This window comes from Pongo abelii, chromosome 6, assembly GCF_028885655.2.
Source record: "Pongo abelii isolate AG06213 chromosome 6, NHGRI_mPonAbe1-v2.0_pri, whole genome shotgun sequence".
NCBI lineage: Eukaryota > Metazoa > Chordata > Mammalia > Primates > Hominidae > Pongo > Pongo abelii.
The window spans coordinates 68,375,787-68,395,021 of record NC_071991.2 but is presented as its reverse complement, the minus strand read 5'-3'; the positions used below and the strand labels follow the sequence as shown (position 1 = coordinate 68,395,021).

Here is a 19,235-nt window from a genome sequence, read left to right as displayed (position 1 = left end):
AGTTAGAATCAAAATTTTCCATAGTATTTCATAGAAGAAAAACACTTTTAGTCACTGTGATTGTACAGACATGATCATTCACGTGTGAATTGTTTTATTAGAGATGACAATAAAGTTAAAACCCAGCTTTTCCAGGGTTCTGGATAAGTGAGGGGATTGGTGTAAAGTTTTGTTCTGTATTTGGTACGTTTGGGACTAAAATAATTTTTAGACCAGGCTTTCTGTGCCAAATGAAATTACAATATGTGTTAGTGAATGTGTTCTAAATAAATTTAAGAGCGCAATCCACCCTTTCCCCAACACCTCCACTCCACGAGAAGAGGAGAGGGAGAGAAGGGAACGGGGCTTGTCATGTGGATGTTTTTCTTAAATGTCATAACTGAGCAATTGTAGTCATTGAAATACCTCTTGAAAATATGAGAAAGGGGAAAATCAAACTCTGCCATGTGGCAGGCCAATTCTCATCACTCTCCTTAGGAAAACCAGATTTTGGAATTCATTTTCAAATGAGGATTTGAGGCCTGTGAGTTAAAATATATGTCAAAGAATGGACTTTGACGTCACTTGGAGGGTGAAACCATTTTGCCTACTTTTAGGATCTTGCTTTTCATAGATCGTGGAGTCATAACTTGACAAGTAGCCTTTTAATAGGTTAAGCTGACTTGACTTGGACTTTGAAGTCAAGGTCCTTGAACTGAAGGAAGTTCTATTCTTGCCTTAGATCTTTTAATGATTTTTCTCCTGACTGGTATTCTTACCAGTGATTGCTAGTTAGAGGGTTCTTAGTAGACTACTTAGAATTACTGAATTCAAGAAAGAAAGAAAACAGATTTAGACAGTCATAGAAGATCATTTGAAGAAGATTGTTGCTCCGAAATCGGTAAAAAAGGTTTAATTAGGCATGTTGACCGTCTGTGTAAATGACGTTTACAGATGATTTATGTTAGCTACATTTTTTTAACAGTTATTTCCTGTTTTTTTCTCCCTAAGCTGTTGGATCTCACATAAAACTGAAATTTTTGTTATTGTGGTAAATACATATAGCATAAAAGCTATCATTTTAACCATTCGTAAGCTTGTAGTTCAGTGGCAGTAAGTACATTCGTATTGTTATGCAACCATCGCCACCATGCATTTCCATAACGTTTAATCTTCTGTACCCATTAAGCAATAACTCCTCATTCCCCTCTTCCCCTGGCAACCTCCACTCCACTTTCTATATGAAAACGATTCTGGGTACCCCATATGGGTGAAATTGTATAGTAGCTGTCCTTTTGTGACTGGCTTATTTACTGAGCATAATGTCTCAAGGTTCATCCACGTTGTTACATATGCCAGAACTTTCTTCTTTTTTTTCATTGAGATGGGGTCTTGCTATGTTGGACAGGCTGGTCTTGAACTCCCGGGCTCAAGCAGTTCTCCCACCTCCACCTCCCAAAATGCTGGGATTACAGGCATGAGCCACTGTGCCCAGCCATGAATTTTCTTCAAGATTGGATAATATTTCATTGTATGTATGTGTCACATTTTGTTTGTCCATTCATCCATTGATGGACACTTAAGTTGCTTCCACCTTTTAGCTATTGTGGGTAATGCTATGAGCGTGGGTGTATAAATATCTGTTCCCTGCTTTTAGTTCATAAGCATATACCCAAGAGTGGAATTACTGGGTTGGATGGTAGTTCTATATTTAATTTTTTGAGGGACCACCATATTGTTTTCCACAAAACAAAAATGGCTGCACCATTTTATATTCCCACTATGTTATTAACATTTTTATTTGGCTGTTTGAAATAGCACTCTTCAGTCTTCTTGTACTCTTCTACTTCTCTGTAGTCAGAGAAATAGTCAAGATATACTTTCACTTGAAATTTATTTAAATGCAAATGATAGATTGTGAGATGACAGAAGAGGGATTTGGTAGAAAGAACAGGCATTGCTAATATTTCAATGAGTTTAGAACAACCATTTCTGTCTTTTTATCTTCTATTTTTTTTTTGGAGACAGAGCCTCTCTTTGTCACCCAGGGTGGAGTGCAGTGGTATGATCTCAGCTCACCGCAACTTCCGCCTCCCTTGGTTTCTCATGCCTCAGCCTCCCGAGTAGCTGGGATTACAGGCATGGGCCACTGTGCCTGGCTAATTTTTTTGTATTTCAAGTAGAGTTGGGGTTTCTCCATGTTGGCCAGGCTGGTCTCGAACTTCTGGGCTCAAGCGATACGCCTCCCAAAGTGCTGGGATTACAGGCATGAGCCACCACGACTGACCTCAATTCTGTTTTTAACCTTGTATGTACACATTTCCTGTAGTTGCAATTATAGCATAGAAAGTCTTAAATTCTTTTTTACTTAGGCCTTTTCTGTTTCACCATTATGTTTATTATTTTTATAGATGACAACATAGTGCATTTTGTCTTAATATACCATGTAGCCATTATATTTTTGGGAGATTGCTTTTCTTTGGTACATTTAAATAATGTTACCATTGGCATCTTGACAGAACTGTTTCTGTTGAATGATTTCCTTAGGATAAATTCTCAGTGATAGAGGAGACTGATGGGACAAAGTCAATTAATGACTCATGCTTTGTGTTTCTTCAATGCTTTTAAAAGGGGGACTTATTTTCCTTACAGCTGTAACATTTGATTTCCTAAATATTTATTTATATTTAAAAAGTATTTGTATATGTTAAGATATTTTGCCATTCAATACATTTTAAGAAGTTAACCTTAATTCACGTCTGCACAGTGAAAAAATATTTTGCTATACTATAGGAGAAACTTGAATCACTTAGAAGTTGTCATTTAAAATATTTGTTTATGGAAGGGAAACCTCTTTTTCCTCTTGTTATCCCTCAGAGAGCTTTTTAAATGGAATGTTTTACCTTTTTCAGCACATGTAAGTTATCTACTTGTGAGAAGGGAGCTGATTAACCTGTGATATTTTTGCTGAAGATTTGTATGTCATTAAATCAGCAGTATATGCTCAACACCTACTAATGATAGTAGTCACTATGAGAGAGAGAAAAGATTGAAAATATATCCCTGGAAAAATTAATAATGCCAAAAGATCTGTTCAAAAAAGGTTTTATCCAAAAAAGTTAATCAAGACAAGCAACAGATACTGCAAAGCATTATATACAGCACCATAGTCCAGGGGCCAAAGAAATCAGTAGGGGCTGGGCAATAGAGGAATTCCATATATTAATGAATGTGAGATTAAGTATAGAGTGAAGAAATTAACACATAATTCTAATTTCTGTTAGGCAGAATGCTCCCCTACCCTGATGCCACAGCCTTTCACGTTTCCTAAACCCTAGTAACCTCTGATCTCCATCTGCCTCATCAACACGTCACCACCCTTTGCTCTTCTTCCAATTAGTCACACGTTGGCTGAATTCATTTCACTCCAGTACTTTAGGATCTTGACAGACAAATTGATTACAAGGCCAATTCCCAGGATTTCTTTAGGGTGTGTTCAGGGGTGCAGATGTTCTTTGGATGACCTTTGTACTAAATTAGACTTCTGAAGGAGAAAGCTACCTGCCAGAGGCTTTCCCTGAGAGCATTAGGTTGGGCAAAATCTGACTAAAATTTAATTACTAAATGAAAGTGTCTACATTAGAGTTCCTGGCCAGAGTTGACTCTAGGTAGTAACGTGATTTTCTTGGGATGTTTTTCTAAATATTATTTTATGCTAAAGCACATGGCTTGATACTTCTGTTGATTAAGCTTATGTCTACTTATGGTCATCTAGTGAGAACCTGTGGTGTGGTGAGATGATAACTTGGTCTTTGGTCTTCATCATTTGAACTAGTTTTGGTTTTGTCTTGTCCCTTCCTTGAGCATTTTGTGTGTGTTTAATCCTATTTGGTACGCGAACCACTGTGAAAGACCAAGTTGGAGAAAACAGAACACCCCCAAAAGGATTTATTTTTTTTTAGAAAATCATGGCTCAATATAGTAGTATACAATATTGTTTTCACACATGTACACTTGAAACCAAATTTCTAAAACTTGTTTTTCTTAAAAAATAGTTGTTGTAACATTAAACCATAACCTAATCAGTGTGTTCACTATGCTTCCACACTAGCCAGTCTTCTCACACTTCTTCTCGTTTCAAGTCTCAAGGCCTGACGTAGACAGAAGGGCTTGGAGATTTTTTTTCTTTACAATTCGGTCTTCAGCAACTTGAGAGCTTTCTTCATGTTGTCAAGCACTAATGGGGGATAAAAGCAGGAGAGTCAAGACACCATCATACGTTATATCGATATAATAAACCCCAAACTTGGATGCTGGATTCATTATTTAATGGGATGCTTTTTTTTTTGAGACAATGTCTCACTCCCACTCAGGCTGGCATGCAGTGGCTCAATCTCTGCTCAGTGCAACCTCTGCCTCCTGGGTTCAAGTGATTCTTCAGCCTTAGCCTCCTGAGTAGCTGGGATTAGAGATGTGCTCCACCATGCCCAGCTAATTTTTGTATTTTTGGGAGAGATGAGGTTTTGGTATGTTGGCCAGGCTGGTCTTGAACTCCTGAGCTCAAGTGATCCACACACCTCGGCCTCCCAAAGTGTTGGGATTATAGGCGTGAGCCACTGTGCCCAGCCTGATAGGATGCTTTTTAATCATAAGGTGAATAGTTGGTAATCTTACTGTAATTTAAAACAATTATATGAAATGGCTTTTGTGACAATCTAGTTTTCTAGTGTATTCATTCCTTCCCAGATCCTTCATCTCCAACCCTCACTTCCAAAAGAATCCTTTTATAAGCTGTAGCAGCAGAAGATAATTTTGGCTCATTTAGAAGAAAATGTAAATAATGTTTAAAAGAAATGTCTATTAGTAGGTGTGTGCGGCTACTGTAAGTTGGTTTAGAAGTAGGGGAAATATAAATAATAGCAAACCAAGTGCTTTATGCACATGAATTCTTTAATCCTCATACAAACACAATTAGAACTTTATATATACATAATGAAACAGGCAGAGAGAGGCTGAGTAGCTTGCTCAAGGTCACACAGCTAACAAGTAATGCAGCTACTGTTCCAGAGCCCAAACTCTGGGTCACTGTTTCTTCAACAGCAATTCATCAAAATGAGGTATGTGATCTACTAAAAATAAGATGTCCACTCGATAGGCATTGAACAGCCACTTATTCACTCTTCCTACAAATCTTTATTAAGTGCCTGTTCTACAAGGGATTGTGATATTACTTGTGTAGAACACCTGCCTTTTAAGAGCTTAGTATTATTAAAATGTATGGTATTATCTCAAGAATGGCTGACACTACTTGGAATGTGCTTCCCCTGGTCCAGCACACACTGGAAACATTGCTAATGGACCATGATCATCTCTCCTGCTTCCTAGACACGGCCTCACTTCTCTTCCCAACATGACGTTCTAAGTCAGCACTGGCCAATAGAAATTTCTGTCATGATGGAAATGTTCAGTGTCTCGGCATTGAGCACTTGAGATGTGGCTAGTGTGACTGAAGGAATGAATTTCTAACTTTAACTTAAGTAGCAACATATGGCAAATGGTTAACATATTGGACAGTGCAGTTCTAGGCAGCCACTACTAATTGATCAGAGTTGGTTCCTAGGATAAAACCCACTTTTCTTCCCAGAGGACTAATCAGATGTCACAGCTAGCTACAGCCTTGCATTGAGGTACCTCATCTGCCTTAAGTCAGTGTCTCTCTCTCTCTTCCATTGATGGCAACCATAGGGAAGGTGATTTTCTTGGCAATCATTTGGATCATCTTCAAACTGATCTTTAAATTGAACCTGCATTTAATTTTAAGCTGGACTGCACATTCTTTCACTTTTGTTATTTAAAAAATTAAGACATGCAGATTATTACAATTATTACACTCAGTTCTTTGATAGAAGGAGTGTGTGCTAGTATACCTAACAGAAAGCCTGAAAATCAGGTAATGTGGTCATATAATCCTCCTAGAGAAAAAGATACCTAATCTAAATAATTCATCTTCAATTGAGATTAAAAACAAACAAACCTGAGATGGAAAGAGTGTGATTTGCCTGAGGATGCAAGGCTGGTTAGGGTCAAACTGAGTCTGAGGCGTCCCTAAGCCTAGCTCTCTCTCACCTCACCTTGCAGCCTCTAGTCCCATCACTACAGCAATAGAGGTGTTCAACTCTTGGGCAACATCCAAATTGAAGGTAACACTTACACAGAGCTGTATCTGTAGGTTCGTAAGCATAGAGACGATTTGAATATCTTCCAGTGATATCGGCTCTAACTGTCAGAGATGGGTCTGCAAAGATAAACGAGGCAAAAGGGAATGGAATGGTTTGTTTTCAAATAACCTGTATTTATTGCCCCGGGGAGCTGAAGTTCATGTATTCATGTCCCGTGAAGGAATGGAGTGTGTCTGCACTCACGAGAGCTCTGATCCATCCGCTCTACTACCCAGCCCCTGGCAGTTAGTAGCAAATGCAGGGCTGGAAACATCAACAGCTGTGCAGTGCTATTTGTGGAAAAGGTTATGAACCCTTCTGTCCTATCTACAGCAACCTGAAAACAGAATAATATATATTTAGGGGTGACATGGTGTTTAGTTTTTTGGTGAAAACATTAACATTCTCTACTGCAAAATTATTTTAAATTCTTGAAATGATTATGTTGTAGTTTACATGTTTCTAGATCACTGGAAACCCACATCCAATGCTAGTTTTCAAAACGAGTTGTTTTTTTTTTAAATTAATAGAGGAATGCAAGTCCTTAACAACAGCAAAGTTCAAATAAGCATATAGTACCTTCACTATATTTTACTTTATTGTTAATTAACTGCACTTTTAAAAGTAGAGATTGGTCTTCTTTTATGTATACTTATATCCCTCTAAATTTAAATCCATCTTGCCATGTTTTATATTTAACTTGAAGTGATCTAATTAATGAGAAAAAGGGGTATTTTAAAATTAAGGTGCATCCAAAAGGGAAGCGTGAGGATACAGAGAGATCTGGAAACCTTGCCTTGAGAGACGTAGTCGAAAGAACCTAGGACACGTGCTCTGAAAACGAGACAAGGAGGCCATGTGAGAACCATCTGCATGTTTGCAAAGTCTGTCGCTGGTACTGGAGTGGGCAATCTGTCATTTCAGAATGTTGGACTAAGGCCAGACACATAAATTACAAGAAGCAGATGTACATTTATTCACCAGATTTAAGACCAACTATACTTCTGTTTGGTGCAGAGGATACAAAGACACGGTCTAATCTTTGTAAGAAATTAACCTAAGAAGGGCCTTTTAAATACCCAACTAGCAGCTTACCTGGCTGCACATTGGAATCATCTGGAGAGCTGTATGCCTGCGTCCCACCCCCAGAGATTCTGATTTAATTGGTTTGAGGTGTGGCCTGGGCAACTTGATCTTTAAAATCCTCCAGGTGATTCAAACATGTAGTCAGGGTGGCTGCTACGGAGCTAGAAGAGCAAGCTGCCTTGGAGCTGGTTCTTAGGACTGAAGGGATTGAATGTGGGTTAAAATGCCCTTCCTCGGGGATGCTGTAAAAAGAATTCCTGTACAAGGTATGACCAGACAATCTATAAATTCCCTTTCAATGTTAGGATTCCAAATGTACTAAATTCTGACAAAACTAAACCTATAAAATTAGTGCTTTAGTTCAGCCTTCCTCCTTTTTTTCTACCTCTTGTTTTTCTTTTCCCTGCTTTGTACATTCAATGTAAACTTTAATGAATTACACAGGTGAATCATATGATTAGCATGAATTCTTGTAAGTGATGGATTTCATTATGGATTGTCCTTAAATCAGTATGACTTTGAACAAAGCCAAACTCAGTACATTCATTCAATAATTCAACACATAATTGATGGAGAGCCTACTGCAGGGTCATGTTGGGAATATCATGGTGACCTGAAATAGGTACAGTCCCTGCCATAGGGGCTTATAGTCCAATGTGGGAAATATTTATTACATAACCACCCCCAAAATGCAAAATTATACCTGAGGAAAGTATTACTAAAAAGAGAGACATGGTGCCACAAGAGCACATAGGGATTTGACTGGGTCAATGAATGATGATTGGGGAGTTAATGATGTGAAACTGGGGGACAGGGAAGGAAGTGGGAAAAGCACAGGAAAAGTACCAGTGGCAGGAAGGAGCATGTGGCTCCTTTCATGTCTTTTTCCCACCTCATGTTCCTTTTTTTTTTTTTTTTTTTGAGACAGAATCTCGCCCTGTCGCCCAGGCTGGAGTGCAGTGGTGCCATCTCTGCTCACTGCAACCTCCGCCTCTAGGGTTCAAGCAATTCTTGTGCCTCAGCCTCCCAGGTAGCTGGGATTACAGGCTCCTGCAACCACGCCTGGCTAATTTTTTTGTGTTTTTTAGTAGAGATGGGGTTTCACCATGTTGGCCAGGCTGGTTTCGAACTCCTGACCTCAAGTGATCTGCCGGCCTTGGCCTCCCAAAGTGCTAAGATTACAGGTGTGAGCCACCCAGTCTTATTCCTAACTTTCTTAAAAATAATGATAAAAAATGTCAGAAAAATCTAATACACAAAGTGAAAGTTTGCTAGATTAAAAAATAAATATTTGCAGGCCTCTTGTATTCAGGAAATTTATCAATATGTTTAAATAGTGAATAGGGTGCTTTGTTCTCAGAAGTAAAGCAGAAGATGAAAAGTTACAATTAGCACGTGAGAAAAAGTGTTGTGTGGAAATAGGTAAAAGCTCACATTTTCTAAAGAAAATATGTTGCGGAACTTAAAGGAATGTCATACTCCTTGCTAGAGCTTAGTGATGGCATGGGCCATGGCAAAGTGGCAAGGGACAGTGGGGAGGAGAGAAGGAAGATGGCAGCACTAGTATGTGTTTCTGAGTTATCTCATTGTCACTTCCACTTACCAACAAACATAATCCTGGGGACATACTGGCCATCAGGAGAAAGGTGTTTGTCAGTTGTTTCATACTAAGATAAAAAGAAAAGCATCTTTTAGTTTACTTTTACTTTTCAGTCGTTTTCAAACTTGTTAATACAAGAATCTGTCCATTTCTGGCCAGGCATCTCAAGATATCATAAGGCACCTCCCTTCCACAAACAGTTTATTGTGTAGATGAGACAAGTTACAAGCATGAAATAATAAATAAGATAGAGCAGAACATGAGATAAAGTGCTGAATGGATGTGATAAAGAGCAAAAAATTAAGGGAAAATTTGGAAGGAGTTACTGTGTTTGGGGAAGACATCTTGGATGAAATAAGAGGCTATTAAGGAAAAAAGCAGATGTCATTTCTAGAGAAATTACAGACAAATATGGGATTTTCTTGAGTATTCATTTATCCTTTTATCAATTTTTATTTAGAACTGTATTTAGCAAGGCACAGTGCTTATCTTTAATGAATGCACACTCTATTGAGAGATACAGGTAGGAAAATGAATATTGAGGATTCAGTGGGTGAAATGTTACAGTGTAGGATGTGCAGGTTTGGTGATTGCCTTGAGCAAGACATTTAGCCCAGAATGCAGATTCCACTCCGACTAGGACTTTCTAAAGTGGATAAGGAGGAATCTTTCAAAATGAACAGGAGTCAGTTACGTGGAAAAGAAAGACACTTCGTGCAGGGGCAAGAGTATGGAAAGGACAGGCGGAGCATTTTCTTCTATGGCCAAGTGCTGGGGAAGGACTGAGTTGGGGGAATGCACGAGGGCAGTGGTGAGAGAAGGTGCTAGAGCTGCTTCAGGGGCCAGCTTAGGAATGACTTTGCACACCATGCCATAGTGTTTTCCTTTGTTCAGAAATAATTAAGAACCACTGGAGGGATGTTAGAAGAGGCACTGTGACCCCAGTTTGGTCTGTAAAGCAACTACTCTGACAGCCATGTGGGATTAGACAGAGTTTATCTTGTAGACCGGGAGCCATTTAGCAGTATTACAGTAAGCTAGGGAAAGTGAAAAAGGCTTACTAAAATAGTGGTCCTGAGTTTATAGAGAAGTGACTAATAGCAGGAATACTTGGAATTTAGAAGCACAGGGCTTATTGAATGCTGTAGGTGAGTAGGAGAGTCCAATCTAGCACAGTACCACTTTCAATAAAATAGGGAATAGAGAAAGAAGAGCTATTGGAAAAGCGCAAACCAAGATGATTAATGTGTGAGATATCTGGAATATGGTTGGATAGACAAGTTGGAAGTTGTTTCATGTTTAGGTAAGATGTAGGAATTATTAGTGTGTTGGAATTGATTAAAGGCAGTTGTGGATGAAGTTGTTCACTGAATACAAAATACGGAAAGAGAAAAGGGTCAAGCAGAGATTCATCACGTCACTCACATTAAGGAGGAGGAAGAGGAAGAGGAAGAGCCCATGGAAGAGAGGCAAGGAAGAACTACTGGTGCGAAGTGGTCTTTAAGGAAGACAACCTGTGAAGAGGAAGGGCAGGGGGCTCAAAAGGACATATGATTATGTAGAGTCATTTTTTTGTTGGCTTGCTTTTAGAAGGAAAATGAAACATTTGTATACAGTAAAAAGAACTTGCCGAGACAGAAAGCTTGAGCACCATCAGGGGTGGTGATGGCGAAGTAAGGTGGGAATGCATGAAGCTAAACACAAGAGGCATGATTAGAGTTGGAAAGCCACAGAGCTGTCTCTTCCTGAGAGATGACCAGGATTAAGAATGGGTGTAGAGAAGCCGGGACTGTAGAGGGATGGGTACAGCAAGTAACAAAAACCTTCCAGCAACAGAAAAAATTCTGACTACGGGAGAGAATTTTTCAGACAAACTAAGATGATTAATTACTAAATAAAAACAGACACGCCAAATGGATTATTAATAAAATGAAATATCTTCTTTCCCTCTAATTTATGAGATGGGATATTTGGAAGCAATCCCAGTTAATGCAATATAGCTAAGATGTATAGGAAAAATGAATCATCCATTTCAAGTAATGAGCCATAGAGAAATGTTAGTTAATGATGAAAAGGAAACTTACAACCAGATTGAGGAGGACAAACTGCTCTGCCAATTTCTGGATTTCTTTATTTTCAGCAAACACTTTCTTTAAAGCTATAATATAAAGAAAAATCATTAAGCATCCATCTTAGCATTGGTTAAAAGCTTTGTTCTATTTTAAGTTAAATTGCATTTTATTTATTTATTGAATTGCATTTTAAATACAGTATTCTACTTTGGCCTTTTAGCAAATGATTAGTGAAGTAATATCTATGGCATTGACTACCTCTGCTTTCTATTCACTCATTCATGCATTCATTCATCAATTCATGTTTTCTCCAGTTCATATTTATTGAATGGCTGCCATGTGTTAAGCACTGTGTTATGCACTAGGGATAGTGCAGTGAAAAAAAAAGCATGTGTTTTTTTTCATAGAGCTCAAATACTTGTGTGGGAGACAAACCATAAACAAAGAAGTAAATAGATGATAATTTCAGGTAGAGATATGTGCTTTGAAGAAAAATAAAGCAAAGCAAATGGTTTAAAAACTGTGACTGGTCAGGGCAGATCTTCCTGAGGAGCTAACGTTGAAGTGAAGGAGTGGTCCATTTTGAGGTAGGCCGCTGTGGGCAGGGGGAACTGCAAAAGCAATAGCTGTGAGGTGGGAATGAGCTCAGATGTGGGAGGAACAGCATGAAGGCCAGGCTGGAGAGAGTGAAGAAAGCAAGAGGAGAGTGGTAGGAAGGGAGAGATAGCTATTGGCTTGATCATGTCGGCCTCATAGTTTGTGATCAGGAATTTGGATTTAATTATGTGATAAGAAGCCACTTGAGCACATGAGTGATGGGATCTGATTTATGTCTACCAGCCTCACTCTGGCTTCTGTGTGGACTGGCTGTAGGGTGGCCAGTTAGGTGACTGTTAACGGTAGTCTAGACAAGATCTGATCTGGGCTTGGACCAGGGCAGTAGCATGGAGGCAATAGGAAGTGGTTGGATTTGGGCCCAGTGCAAAATGAAAGGGTAGAGCCCCTTGTTGAAGAATTACTAAGACTTTTAAGACAATGACAGCCAAGTTTAAACCAAGTGTGGAAACCTTCTAAGCTTGGGGCCCTGTGAGATGGCACAGGCTTCATGCCTGTGAAGCTGGTGCTGGTTTAAGGATATATTTTGAAGATAAAGCCAGTATTTGCTGGTGTATTGAACGTGGACTGTAAGAGAAATCAAGAAGTTGAAGATGAATCCTAAAACTAGTTTTTCAACATATGTACCAATGGTTATCACAAAATGTGGAGATATTTGAAGTCACTTTTAAATATGTTTTTACTATATAAAATATTCTTTTTTTAATGCAACTCTGGTTCTAAAGATACAAACGTGAGTGATCTGAACCCTGGCCCTAAGGCTAAAAGCCTATAAAGGAAATCATATTTAGAAGAATAAATTACCTTGACTGTGTGGGCACTCATCCAAGTGATGAATAATCATCAAGGGTTTGTTGCTTTAAAAGACAGAGAGATTAGACAAATTTTAATGAGTAAGATTTCACATATATCTACATGTCACTAGGTGGTGCTCTTGAGAGCTTTGAGGGAGCTCTGAGTAATCCTGATCTTTACCTTGTCTTGGATTTATATAGAGCTTCTTCATATGTCTGAGTCCAGATGAGTTGGTCACCCCAACCTAGAATGAAATGAATCATTATATTTGAAGCTTGTATAAATTCAGACCCAAAGCTGTTGAAAAGCAATGGTAAAGACTGGGTTAATAGACGTGATACTAAAGAAGAAAAACCCTTGGAGAAAGTAGAAATAATTATAAACAATGATAAATCTAGAAGGAACACAACCAAAAATAACCTGGCGCCAGGTTAGAACCAGGTTTAAGCACCAAGAGAGAGGAAATCTTTTCCAATTAAGTAGCAGTTGGAAGCCAACAAGAAGCTGACTCCTACCTCTGGAGAGGGTCTGGGGCAGTTTGGGTCGAGAGTCCTTTGTGTCCTTTTTGGCTGCAGGTTTGACTGTGGTATCTCTGGCCAGAGTGTAGGAGAGGGCCACAAGGAGCAAGAATGCTGACACTGAAATTTTCTCCATGGCAACTCTAGTATGGAAAACCAACCAAAATCAGTAAACAAAATTGAACTAGCAGTCTTCAGGGTCTGCAGGTTGCCCCACAACGGTGGAATATACCAGAAACTAAGGCTCTGCTGAGACTGGACATAGGAGATTGGCGTAAACAACTCTGTTCCATGGGGTTTTCCTAAGAATACAGGTGGTCTTTGACTTACAATTGAATAATGTTCCAATAAACCCATTGTAAACTGAAAATATTGTAAGTCAAAATGCATCCAGAGTAGTCTCTCCTTTCCCAGGGTTTTACTTTCTGCGGTTTCAGCTATCCACGGTCAACTGCGTCCAAAATAGGTGAGCACAGTGCAATAAGATATTTTGAGAGAGAGACCAAATTCACCTAACTTTTATTATAAGATACTGTTGTAATTGTTCTGTTTTATTATTAGCTCTTGTTAATCTCTTATTGTGCTTAATTTATAATTTCAACTTTATCATAGATATGTATGCATAGGAAAAAACATAGCATATGTAGTGTTTGGTACTAATCTGCGGTTTCAGGCATCCACTGAGGGTCATGGACCATAACCCCCACAGATAATGGGGGAACTACCGTAATACACCTAACCTACTGAACACCACAGCTGAACCTACCTTAAATGTGCTCAGAACACTCACATTAGCCTACAGTTGGGAAAAGCCATCCAACACAAAGCCCATTTTATAGTAAAGTGTTGAATATCTCAAGTAATTTTTATGAATACTGTATTGGAAGTAAAAACCAGAATGGTTATATGGATACTTGAAATACAGTTTCTACTGAATGTGTATTGCTTTTGCACCATCATAAAGTGAAAAAATTAGGTCAAACTTCTGTAAGTTGGGACTGTTTGTGTATAGTATGGATAGCTGTCTATTGATCCACATAGATACAGACAAAAAGATATAGATCTCTATAGATATAGAGTTATCTATATCGATATATCTGTATAGAAATAGATAGAGATATATTTTAAGAAAATAGATGTACATACTCTAGTAGCTAAGGAAATTTACATTTACTTTTTTTGGAGACAAGGTCTCATTGTGTTGCCCAGACTGGAGTACAGTGGCACAATCTTGGCTCACTGCAACCTCCACCTCCTGGGTTAAAGTGATCCTCCCTCTTCAGCCTCCCAAGGAGCTGGGGCTACAGGCATGTGCCAGCATACTTGGCTACGTTTTTGTATTTTTTAGTAGAGATGGAGTTTTGTCATGCTGCCCATGCTGGTCTCAAACTCCTGACCTCAAGTGATCCTCCTGCCTTGGCCTCCCAAAGTGCTGGGATTACAGGAGTGAGCCACCATGCCTAGCCAATATCTTAGTTAAATTACTTTTTCTTTCTGGCATTCCACAGTTGATTCCCAGGAAAAGCTAAAGCCTATGAACAGGAAAGTAAATGGCAAGATAAGTTTTGTGAGTGAGGAGGGAGGGAGGAGCAAAGTGAGTTGCTCTAGCAAGTCACTAAGGTTGTCCACAGGGCCATAACACGGAAGGCTGGAGATTTGGGATTCTGATAAAACCAAACACTAAAAGTGCTAAAAAGGAAATATGAAACCACAGCACCTAACTCTAGTATTGGTGAATGGTTTTGAATGAAGTCAAATAAACTCTGCAAGGAATTACTATTGTTAAGCAGGAAGTTTTTCATAATCTAATATCTTGAGTGGAAACCTTTGCTAAGCATTAGCTGATTTTTTTTAAAGTGTTGCTAAGTTACCAGATCAAAATGATGTTTTGTATTTAACTGACCAATTATTAACTAATTCATAGAATGTAAGCACAAAATGTCTTACTCAGAAGAGATGTAAGCAAAAATCAGGGATATACTTTTTTCATTTTCTATACCTATAAAGATGTGGAAATACCAATAACTTTTGTCTTCTGGAGTTTTGCAAAAACAACCTTAGTGTACACTGTAAGTCAACAATTCTCAGCCCTCTTTGTATAAAGACTTCTTTTTAATGTTAAAAAAAATCAAGAACTTTTACATGAGAATAATTATACTTTTGGAATACTGGTTGGTTCAGAAACATATGGCAAATAATTCCTTTGAATCTATCAACAAACATTTGATTTTGTCTTTTATTTATAACAGCATCTATGTATATTCTAAAAAACAGTAAATTGATGGTAAAGCATTTTTATTTACTTAGTCCATTTACAGTTCTTGTTTTATAAGTAGCTATTAGGACCTTGCAATATCTCCAAAGATCACAGGTTGGAACTATTGATATATTGCTTGTGTTTTACGGCAGGATGACTCAAGGAAGGCTAATATAACTCCTGCTGTACAAACATCCTGCTCTGCGGTGACTTTCTGAGATTCACTCCACTGAGTTTTCGTAATATGAATAGATTCTGCCCTGCAAATTTCCTGCATAAACCACCTCACAACACAATTCCATGGAACATATTGATAATTTGGAGACACACAGACACACACACACATAGGTACACACACACACACTGTGTGAAGTCAGCACTTTTTACTCGTCACCGTATCCCTGTCTTCTTGTCTTTAGCAAAGAATGAACTTGCAAGACATTTTAGTGTCCCTGTTTGTAAATGCTTCAGGAAAGCAACCAGCTCTCTCCTCTAACAGCCTATCCCATGAATTTAAAGATTGCAGAGGCAACAAGAATGTCTTTGCACCAAAAAGAGAAAGAAAACTGTTTTCTGATTTGCAATAATATATTCCAAGTGGGCAATCTGAGCTGAGGTGTCATAGTGGAGAAGCCTATGTATGGGGCTTTGCTTTAGCCCGTGGGAAAGAAAGCTTTAGATGGTGACTGAGACGAAAATCCCTGGACCCTGTCCCAGGCTTGAAAAGTCCTAGGATTCACCTACTCTTGGAAATTTTGTTTCCCAAAGGAGAAAGCATTTCTCTGAACTAACTCGGGAACATCACACTGTGCCAGCTCTAGCCAAAGAAAGGCCCCAGTAAGCCTTTGCTGGAAATTCCATGATTTCCCTTCCGAATCCTACTTCATTGCCCTTGGAAACTTGCAGTTCTTTGTTGCTTGATTGCCTACAACTTTATATAGCAATCAGAGGCCAGAATTTGCTCCAGCAAGTACCCTTCTAAAGCTGCTGTCAGGAGCCTTACCTGGATTTCCTCACCCACCTGCCTTGTGTGAGTCGGCGGCTAGGATGCGGTCCAAGCTTCTGAGTGTGCCAGCACAGCTGAGTCTCTATTTATGCACCAGGGCACACCTCAATCCCACCCACTAGTGCTGCATTTACTTGTTGCTAACTCAGAAACGAACCTTCCTTTCCCCAAGTGATTATCTTCCCTGGGTTAAAGAGTTCCTTGTTTTTAAAAATAACATTGCAAAAGTATGCTTTTCAGTATGCATGTTTTTAACTATTTGTGAAGTGTATTGTTAAGAGGTTTTGAAACGATGGGCAGAGTGCCAAATCCAGGTAGACTTTGAATGAAGACATTTGATTTGCCTGAAGGCTGATTTGTCTTTACATGATTGGACGGAGTTTGTAGTTTGTAGATTTTTTTTCTGCCCCGTGGGCAGATTGCCTTTATTTACTTGAAAACACACAAGAGATGATTCACAATTCTGATCCTCACAGTCATATATCCTGCCATACTCCATTATGATAAAAATTATTTTCTACAATACTTCCCTGCTCCTGTTAAAAAAATGCATCCTAACTTCTACAGGTATGAAAAAAATACAAATCAAGTAACCCATATAATTTTTCAAAATTGAGGAAGTGTCGGCAAAAAAAAAAACAACAACAGCCTAATATCGTGAGCTTGTAATAACTGCCTTGCCATTGAATGTATGCAGCAACTTCCCTCCACAGAGTTCAAAGGTATTTCACAGATAATCTCTTATTTAAAGGCAAACTTTCCTGCCACGCAAGCAGGAAGCAATTTACATTTTCTCAGACCTAAAAACTAAGGTCTGCAACTAAGTTTTTTTTTTCCACTCAAGATTATTTAATTACTCCCTGAAGATTTTAAAACTGGAATTTAAATTTTCTGTCAGAAAATTTTAATCCTGTATTTTGTTCATGAAGTTGTGTGCAGTCTTTAAAAGCTCAGAATGAAGAAAATTTTAACAACAGAAAGTTAACGAATGGGATGCAAGCCCTATATAAATGACTTTTTAAAATGAGTTAAGGGCATAATATTTCAAAAACATTTGCAAGTATGTATATTTTTCCAATAAATCCTTGAATTCTGTGGGCAAAATCGTGATTCTCCAAATACTGAATTTCCTTTTAATTCTAAATGAATTTACAGAAATAATTTCTTCAGGAGTTTGAAAATGATGATTTGAGCAAAATTCTTAAAACTAGCAGGCCCTTGTATAGACCCTTGGAATATACAATTCCAGTCTTTCATTTTACAGATGAATAAATGAAGATAGCAAAAAATTCATAACTTTTTGAAGGTCTCACAACTAGTTTAGGGCAGAGTTGGGACCAAAGTCCTTCAGTCCCTTATCCGCTGAAAGTAACAAGTGGATGGGATTTGGAGTCACGACATTCCCATCTGAATCCTGCATCCTGGTGCGTGCTCTTAGGATGACCTGAGATCTCATTTAACATCCCCAAAACTTCAGTTTCTCTATCTATAATATGGGGATAATATTAACATATGGGACCGTTTTGAATATTAAATGACTTTTCCCTGTATTGCCACATGGTTTTTCCCTCTGTACCTGTCTGTGTTGTTTTTTTCCTTTTCTTATAAGGATATCAGTCATATTGTATTTGGGTCCTGCCTAATGACCTACTTTAACTTAATTACCTCTTTAAAGACCCTATTCTGAAGTACTGGGGATTAAGACTTCAACATATGAATTTTTTTTGGCGGGGGACACAATTCAGCCCATAACATTTGATAAAAATAGCTAATGCATGCTGGCTTAAAACCTAGGTGTTGGGTTGATCTGTGCAGCAAACCACCATGGCACACGTTTACTGATGTAACAAACCTGTACATCCTACACACGTACTTCGGAACTTAAAAAAAAGTCTCTGATTTGTTATAGTTAATTATAGTGATATAATTATTCTATACTCATGTGCCTAATCTCATGTCAGGAAAAACCCACAGTTTGTCATAGTGGCTGAGGGATGGCAAGGAGGAGGTAATTATTAGAACATATCCTATACATGCTATTGTGGCTGTGGAATCTTTGGCATATCTGTCTTGGTGTGAGGTAACTAGGGTTCTGTAGATGGTACATATAGTATGCTTTGAGACAAGCAAAGGAGGGGTTTTTGTTTTATGCTATTAAACTTCATCACTTTTAACAGTGATGCCATGTGATCAGTCCTTCAGGTTTGCCTGATCTGTAAAAATATGTTGTTATCAGGTAGATATTTTGGATAATACCTGAGTAGGACTTCCTGAAGTAGGATTTTGATAATTTGATATACCGGTCTAATAGTAAGTAAAACTAAGCTTGGTACCAGGGACCCTAACAATGGTTGTAATTAAGTGGATATTATACCTTTGTGTTTTAAATGTTTATGTCATTATAATTTTAGAGGCATTTATTCAAGCATATTTTATTTTATTTTTTAAAATTCAACTTTTAAATTTAGGGGGTACATGTGCAGGTTTGTTACATGGGTATATTGCGTGATGCTAAGGTTTGGGGTACGATTGATCCCATCACCCAGGTAGTGAGCATAGCACCCAATGGGTAGTTTTTCAGTCCTTTCTCCCTTCTTTCCCTCTACCCTTTTGGGGTCCCCAGTGTCTACGGTTCCCATCTTTGTGCCCATGTGTACCTAATGTTTAGCTACTACTAAGTGAGAACATGTGGTATTTGGTTTTCCATTTCTGCATTAATTTGATTAGGATAATGACCTCCAGCTGCATCCATATTCGAGCATATTTTAAAGTGGATTATATCTTATTTTTGAGTTAAAACAGGAGACTTATAACTGGCAATTATTGTGTAATCTAGTATGCATGAGTAGCTAACTCTTGTGTTTCATTTACTCATTCATATATTTTCTTCACCAAGTATTCATCAACTCTGTTTATGCAGCAAATATTGTGCCAGGCATTAAAAATATAAAAATGAAAAAATGATGGTCAGTTATTGAGTTAGCCAGACACATACATAGATAATTGCAATTCGGAGTGATGGGCCATGCTATGGCAAAAACATGTAGCAGTTTACAACACTGTTTCTACTCTAAGGTTACTTACGATGT

At 38.3% G+C, this 19,235-nt stretch overlaps 1 protein-coding gene across 1 annotated transcript; it reads right to left on the bottom strand.

Annotated features, from left to right (window-relative positions):
• Nucleotides 1-3,070: 3,070 nt before the first annotated feature.
• On the bottom strand, nucleotides 3,071-16,207 carry AGR2 (anterior gradient 2, protein disulphide isomerase family member). Its single transcript, NM_001134053.1, is given in 8 exon segments — nucleotides 3,071-4,216; nucleotides 6,191-6,274; nucleotides 8,887-8,950; nucleotides 10,968-11,041; nucleotides 12,375-12,427; nucleotides 12,546-12,609; nucleotides 12,881-13,026; nucleotides 16,144-16,207. Coding segments are annotated over 7 exon segments (528 nt in total). The 5' UTR covers nucleotides 13,020-13,026; nucleotides 16,144-16,207; the 3' UTR covers nucleotides 3,071-4,166.
• Between the last annotated feature and the right edge of the window lie 3,028 nt (nucleotides 16,208-19,235).